Source organism: Mixophyes fleayi, chromosome 6, assembly GCF_038048845.1.
Source record: "Mixophyes fleayi isolate aMixFle1 chromosome 6, aMixFle1.hap1, whole genome shotgun sequence".
Lineage (NCBI taxonomy): Eukaryota > Metazoa > Chordata > Amphibia > Anura > Limnodynastidae > Mixophyes > Mixophyes fleayi.
This window is the reverse complement of record NC_134407.1, coordinates 166,099,568-166,106,830: the sequence shown is the minus strand read 5'-3', so window position 1 is coordinate 166,106,830 and position 7,263 is coordinate 166,099,568. Positions and strand designations below refer to the sequence as shown.

General features: G+C 36.6%; 1 protein-coding gene across 1 annotated transcript; it reads right to left on the bottom strand.

Annotated features, from left to right (window-relative positions):
* Positions 1-2,592: 2,592 nt before the first annotated feature.
* On the bottom strand, positions 2,593-5,677 carry LOC142160464 (myelomonocytic growth factor-like). Its single transcript, XM_075215348.1, has 4 exons — positions 5,456-5,677; positions 4,767-4,859; positions 3,994-4,131; positions 2,593-3,415 (listed from the first exon to the last, which is right to left on the bottom strand). Exons 1-4 carry the CDS (start codon positions 5,537-5,539, stop codon positions 3,266-3,268), a joined length of 465 nt encoding a protein of 154 aa, XP_075071449.1. The 5' UTR covers positions 5,540-5,677; the 3' UTR covers positions 2,593-3,265.
* Between the last annotated feature and the right edge of the window lie 1,586 nt (positions 5,678-7,263).

Genomic DNA, 7,263 nt, shown 5'->3' with positions numbered 1-7,263 from the left:
CCCTTCACACACTGGTTTCTAAAGAGTTAATCCAGCCAAGCAATCTGTCTCTTCTAAACAGGCAATGGATTTGTTTAGAGCAATAAGGACAGAACTATTAAATTGTTAGTTTTAATATACAAAAGGTACAATGTTTACAGATAATAAAAAACAATTTGATACAGATTTGACATACAAACAAAAAAATTGCAAACAGTTATAAAAACAAATGGGATGAAAGTACACAGCAGCACTTACGTATACTAATCTGTATGCCTGAGGGTAGGCAGAAAAGATGGACAGTCCTTCAATTAGATTGATCCTCAAGAAACTGACAATTTGTCCCTTCACAACACAGGTTTTTAAGCAAACTGAAATGGGACGGCATTCACGGGGCAGTGTGGATGCTAATGTGGGGGGCAGAAATGTTCCATGGATGTCACCTAGGGTTTGTTCAAAACGATTCCTAAAGTTTAGATCTTTGGTAACTTCTCTCAGATATATCCCAGAGACATAACTTCACTTTCAATAAACTGGTTATAACTTCCCGCACATTTAAATACCAAATATGATAGGGTTACAGCAATATCAGATCTCATCACGAAATACATGTGACTACGGCTGTTCCACATATAGTTGATATCTATGTTTTAAACCCCTTGTGCGGTTTTTGCCCCTCAGTATGGAGTGCCATATGGCTTTTCCAAAATGTGAAATATGAAGGCATTTTCTTGAAAGTTACTATTTTCAAATACCTGCCTAGAGAGCCTTTCAGGTTTTGCCTTCTGTCTCCAAGATTCTCATCATCATCATCATTTATTTATATAGTGCCACTGATTCTGCAACACTGTACAGAGAACTCATTCACATCAGTCCCTGCCCCATTGGAGCTTACAGTCTAAATTCTCTAACACACACACACAGACAGAGAGAGAGAGAGATTAGGGTCAATTTTGATAGCAGCCAATAAACCTACTAGGCATATGGCTCTCCATGATTCACACCTAGGGGTTATTTTGTGTTTACAATACCTATTGAAAGGAAGTCAATTAGGAAGTGGAATACATGATAAAAAACAATGGATGTCTGTGATCTGTATATTTTAAGTTAGTTTCCTGCCAGAGTGTGCTCTGAACCAAATTACCTCCCACTAGGCTACTTAATCAAATGTTTTAAAACGGAAACAAACTTATCTGAGGGGACAATCATGTTTACTTCTATTTATTAATGTAATATTTTATTTGGGCCCTGACATTTAATATTCAGTTCATCATATCATATTTTATGCCCTCATCCTGACACCTTCCCCCTTCAAGAGATGGCATGGGGAAGTTCATCTCATTTGGGGGTACAGCTATGTTGCATGCTATGAATTGGGGGGACAACTATGTTGCATGCTATGAATTGGGGGGACAACTATGTTGCATGCTATGAATTGGGGGGACAACTATGTTGCATGCTATGAATTGGGGGGACAACTATGTTGCATGCTATGAATTGGGGATATTTATGTGGCATACTATGAATAGGGGGACAACTATGTTGCATACTATGAATAGGGGGGACAACTATGTTGCATACTATGAATTGGGGGGACAGCTATGTTGCATACTATGAATAGGGGGGACAACTATGTTGCATACTATAAATAGGGGGGACAACTATGTGGCATACTATGAATTGTTTTCACAACTATTAGGCATAATATAAATTTGTGGCCCAATTATGAGCCATGATATGAATTTGGGGCTGAACTATGTGGCATAATACAAAGTAGGGGCACTACTGTGTGGCATAACAAACATTTATTCGCTGGTCCCATTACTATTAATATGATATTAGCATCACAAAATAAGACAAAATAGATAATAACTACACGTGCATTTCTCCCCCCAGTACAGGGAAAAATTAGGATCTGCTCTAGTTTGGTAACACAGGCATATGTTGAAGTAAGTTTCACCAAAAACATATGCATGGATAATCAATTTGACTGAATTCATTTCTGTTCTTTTTACTAAATATAATAACAGCTTCTTAGAAGCCAGCAAACTGTAAATAATGCAGAACGGAATGCTTCAATACTTGTAAAAAGATATATCGTAAAAGCAAATTGAAATCCAAGAAACTATTTTTGCAAAAACATTTTTATTTTTTCCTTTTAAATATTACACAAAGAATGTCATATCACCACTATTTTATAAATAAATAAGAGCATAGTTTAGTTAAATACATATAAATAATCAAAATACAGAGAATACACCAATGTATTGTACAAACAGCACAGGGTGTTAAATAAATAATATAAATATTTTAAATATTACAATACACTACAAAACTAGAACACAATAATATCTGCAAATTGCACATTACTAATTCTCATGTAAAATAGAGCACATTTCACAATAAAACACATAACCAATTAACTATAATATTTAAAGAAGTAAAAAAAAATAATTCCCCCCCCCAAATCACTTCTACAGGACATGAGGTTCTGGGTGAACGAGGAACCCAGTACCCCTCATATAAGGGTGTATCTTTATAAATGCATAGCTGCCAACTTTTCCCACTTTTGCCACTGTTGATTATTTAATTACACCAAGGTTTATTGAAAGTGGAACTTTTTTTAAAAAAAAAACCACAATAGATCTAGGCTTTGTGTGGCATGTAAATAGTTAAGGGTATAAAAAGTCTAATGTAACATACATTGATACTAACAGGTTCTGGTTTATTTATTGACCCACGTGACTTGAGATCAGAGAAGAACTTTCACAGGTATATGGCAGTATGCTGTGAATTTTTCCTCATTAAATTTCAGAGGAAATATAGATGTTCTGATATTTAAGGCAAGGAAATATAATCCCCCCTCCAACATAACAAAATACTTTGGGTTGTTTTTGTTAAGAGGATGCTGTCAAAAAAAGACCAGACCATTTTCACCATGTCTAAAGTCTGATAGGCTCCGTAATATAGTCAGAAGCCTGGCTTTCTATGGACATTGCACATTATTTAGATTAAAATATTCAAGTAACCATAATATAAGCTGTCTCTATTAAACAAGACAAGGAAGAAACCAGTGGTAGGAGAAGGCACATAGAAGTCCGGATTAGCCAGGATGCTCCGAGCCATAACATGGGAAAGGTTGGATATTTGTTAAGTGAATTATCCACTACTCGTGTTTATTCTTTTGCAGCCAGTGCAGGAATAGGTTTTGGACACAGCTTCTGGTTAGGTGGAGGATGTTTAAATATTAAACAGAAAATCTTCTTGAGCCTCTGTATTACTGACTCTATGAAGCAAGTGCTTTCTGCAATGTGCTCATGGCATTGCAGAGGTCATGGAGGATGAGAAAGACTCCAGCCTCCTCTTGGAATGGGCTGATACCATTAGGCAGTTCTTGAGGAGAATGAGGATCAATGGGAATTCCTTGAACATTCATCTGTGGATGAGATAAAGAAAAGGTCAGATTGTTATAAATTACACTGCTACCTATGCAATATGATACATATACCATCAGAGGTCTGGATTATTGGAAAAATATGGGGTCCCCAGGCAAGAAAAACAGCCTTCCAAAAATGATCCCGACATACATATTAGTAAAATAAAAATATATAAAAATAAAGTATACTAGATACTTATTATAAATATATAAAGTTACCATGTTCAATAATAAGAATAAAGAACTAGGGAGCTAGTAGATGTGAACTGGCCTTCAGAGTATTTTCTTTACGTAGGCCCTAGGTAGTTAATTGAATAAAGATCACAGCTTTGGATTAGTATAGTGAGCAAACCGATGTTGCACAAAAATCCCTATACACAGACATCTAATAATTTCCTCCACAGTCTGCTTTTTTCTGTGTACCATCCTTCTGATTACCCTACCATGTCCCCCTCTTCCCCCAGCAAAAGAATATATAGATAAGATGAAAAGCTTAAAAAGGATAGAGGGATTAAAACACTGTTAAAAAGGGCAAAAGTCATGAAACAATGCTATTCATACTCTCTTATCTCACTTACTTCTTCCTCTAAGTTGCTGATGAATTCCTGGAGGTCATAGAGCAGATCGGTCAGGCTGAATTTATTGTACAGCCGAGTAGAACTGAGGAGGGAGTGCATAGTCTTCAAACCATTTAACAACTTGGAGTAGCAATCACCCTGTATAGGTGAGAAGGAAGCAGTCAGATAAGTATAATTGTACTGTGAACATTACACTTTAAATTCTTTCGCTATATCCTACATCATTGGTACAACAAGATATTTAGTATCATCATATAAAGCTGTTTATTGTAAGTATAAATACTTTGTATCATTCTAAAAGAGTGTCTTTAATTTTCACTTTATAAATGTTCAGTATCAGTGTACAATGAATGCACTATGATTATCTGATGATTAACAGTGTATACATTTTCAGTACCACTAAATAATGCATCAGTTTCATGATTAAGTGCTGCATGTTTATTATCAGTATACCGGTAAATATTCAGAATGAATTTACAGCATGTTATCACTTCATGAATACTCATGGTCACGATACTATGCAGCATGACTGTTAGCAGTGTCTAGTATTTTTTGGCAAAACATGGGCCTGCAGTTATTGTTGAACTACAAGCCCCAGCATGCCATGCCGGCCATTCCACAACAGCTGGGAAAACACTGGTTGCCAAAGCCTGTTGTACAGTATTCAGTACTATTATACAGTGCAGTATGGTAACAAATAGTGTACTGATACTTAATAACAACATACAGGATATTAATACATAGTACAAAACAGGTAGCCGGCTGCTACTCACCTGGTTGAAGCTAACACTTTTACATTGTTCCAGGGGAAGTGGGAAGATTTTCAGTCCTTGCCTCAGTAGTTTCAAAGTATCTTGATTTAACCCCTGTGGAAAGTTTTAGTGTTATTGCTGATATAATCTCAGGCATTCATGTAATATTATTGTGGGCGGCACAGTGGTTAGCCTTGCTGCCTTGCAGTGCTGGGGTCAACTCTGAACCAGGGGGCTATAAGCTGACTAGTAACAAGGTGACAATGTGACAGTGAGGACACTGTGGTATACACTGACTAGTTATGAGGTGACACACTAACAGTGAGAACACTGCGTATACACTGACTAGTAATGAGGTGAACCTGTGACAATGAGGACACTGGGGTATACACCGACTAGTAACGAGGTGACACTGTCACAGTGAGGAAACTGAGATAGTCAATTACTAAAATACTGGATAGGAAGAACTCTTAGGGGTATATTTACTAAACTGCGGGTTTGAAAAAGTGGAGATGTTGCCTATAGCAACCAATCAGATTCTAGTTCTCATTTATTTAGTGCATTCTACAAAATGACAGCAAGAATCTGATTGGTTGCTATAGGCAACATCTCCACTTTTTCAAACCCAGTTTAGTAAATATACCTCTTAGTATTGCATGAATGTGTATTGCGATGAAGGTGACATAAAGGTAATGTTAACAAGTACTCACCATTTTGTTCTTTATGTCCATTGCTTCTAGCCTGATTTTTTCACTTAGCTCGTCAGCTGAATCCATAGGTAAAGGAGCTGCCATGATTGTTGAAATGAGTGTGAGGGCTACAGCCAGTCCTATAAGTAGAGAAAACAGTGTTTGTCAGAGCATGGTCACATCACACACCTCTAACTCTATCATTCCCACTGTCAGAAACAGTCTCTGGATCCTGCATGTCTCTCACTTACTCCTCCCTTTTACTTCCCCTTTTTATCTTACCCTTAGGACATCATCATGCCACACATTCCTATGACTATAACAAAATGTTTAACCCCATATGTTCTTGGGTTACAATAAGAGGAATTGCAGATAAATATCTAGGCCCCCACTGTTCATCGTAGCAGTCAATTAAAAAATTAAAAACAAAGCTCAATCAGATCTCAGTCTATAAAATACAGATTTAATGGGGGTGATTTAATAACAGGATTTAAATATACAGTAACCTATAGCAACCAGTCAGTAATTCGCTTTCAGTCTTCTAGTGCAAGTTATACAATGAAAGCAAATACCTGATTGGATGTTGCAGGTTTTTACATATTTACACTTTATTAGTAAAGGACCCTCCTTTCTAACCCTACCAAAGCACTTATCTACCTAAACTCAAACGTAATAATGGACAGCAAAGACATTAACAGAGAAAAAATATTAGTGGTGCAGTCTTCTACTTATCAATATACCTACCTCTAATTGTAAGCATTTCTTTAAGGGGTGACATGGTTTAAGTTCAGGCAAACTTAATGATTTCTGTAGTCTGGTCAAGTAGTGAATGCTCCATTCCTAGGCACCCCAGGATGCATTTATACCAAGCTAATAATGTGGAATTGCCCTTGTGATGTAATCAGTTGCATCATCACTTAGCAAGTACACTGTGACTAACCTGTGTGTAATAAACAGTAAAAACAATAGCCAATCGTCAATACCTCCTGGTTAGGCAATACATGGTGCACAGTGCTGCCAGCAGGAGGCCACTGAGTGAACTGATTCAGGGATTCCAAGATTCCCCCAAAAAATATGAATATCTAAAATTATCTGTCTAAACTGTGAGATACATTACATGACAAAGCCACCGGTAACAATCACAAAGATACAACTTTATTCATTTGCATTGGATTTATCTTGAATAAATGGTATCGTTTTATCTTGTCATTTTCTATTCTCATTATGTCTCAACAGAATGTCACTTTATAATATGTTGAAATAAAAAAGTAATATTACAGTGTAATCATAAATTAACCATAAAAGAACTAAATGTGCTACCATAGCTGCAATTCTGAAAATCTTTACACCTTTGTAAGGATCAATCAACATTGTTTTACTGGCCATTCAAATACAGCTCAATTGAAATATACAGGTAGAGGATTGCAAGCACCCGTGTATATGAATCTTTAGGTATACCTTTATCTACATTTTGTGCGTGGACCTATAATGCAGGGTAACTGCTGGTTAACTGTTAAGCTCTAGCGACACAGTAGAACTGCACATTCCGGCATTCCAGATGATAAAATAATAAAGGAAAGTCTAACTTGTTGCCACAATTGCACTTGCTGTAAATGGTAGAGATTGCGACACAGGTAGCAGGGTCCATAAGGGGGCTACAAATTACATTTTTAAGTGCTTAAACTCACATGATTTTGAATTGTGCTTGTATATACCTCTGCAGTGCTGTACCTTTAATTGTACCTACAGTGTATCAAACAGAGTGTCAAAAAATGTACAGATCTTCTGACTGCCTGCCAAGGTTTGTTGAAGTTAATGATGAAAGAAGA

Bases quoted from the DNA above. Each gene is read 5' to 3' on its own strand.
- LOC142160464 (XM_075215348.1), bottom strand. From the start codon at position 5,539: ATGGCAGCTCCTTTACCTATGGATTCAGCTGACGAGCTAAGTGAAAAA. The intron at 4,860-5,455 runs GTGAGTACTTGT...AACTTTCCACAG, and splicing joins TGGACATAAAGAACAAAATG to GGGTTAAATCAAGATACTTT. The intron at 4,132-4,766 runs GTGAGTAGCAGC...TCACCTATACAG, and splicing joins AAAGTGTTAGCTTCAACCAG to GGTGATTGCTACTCCAAGTT.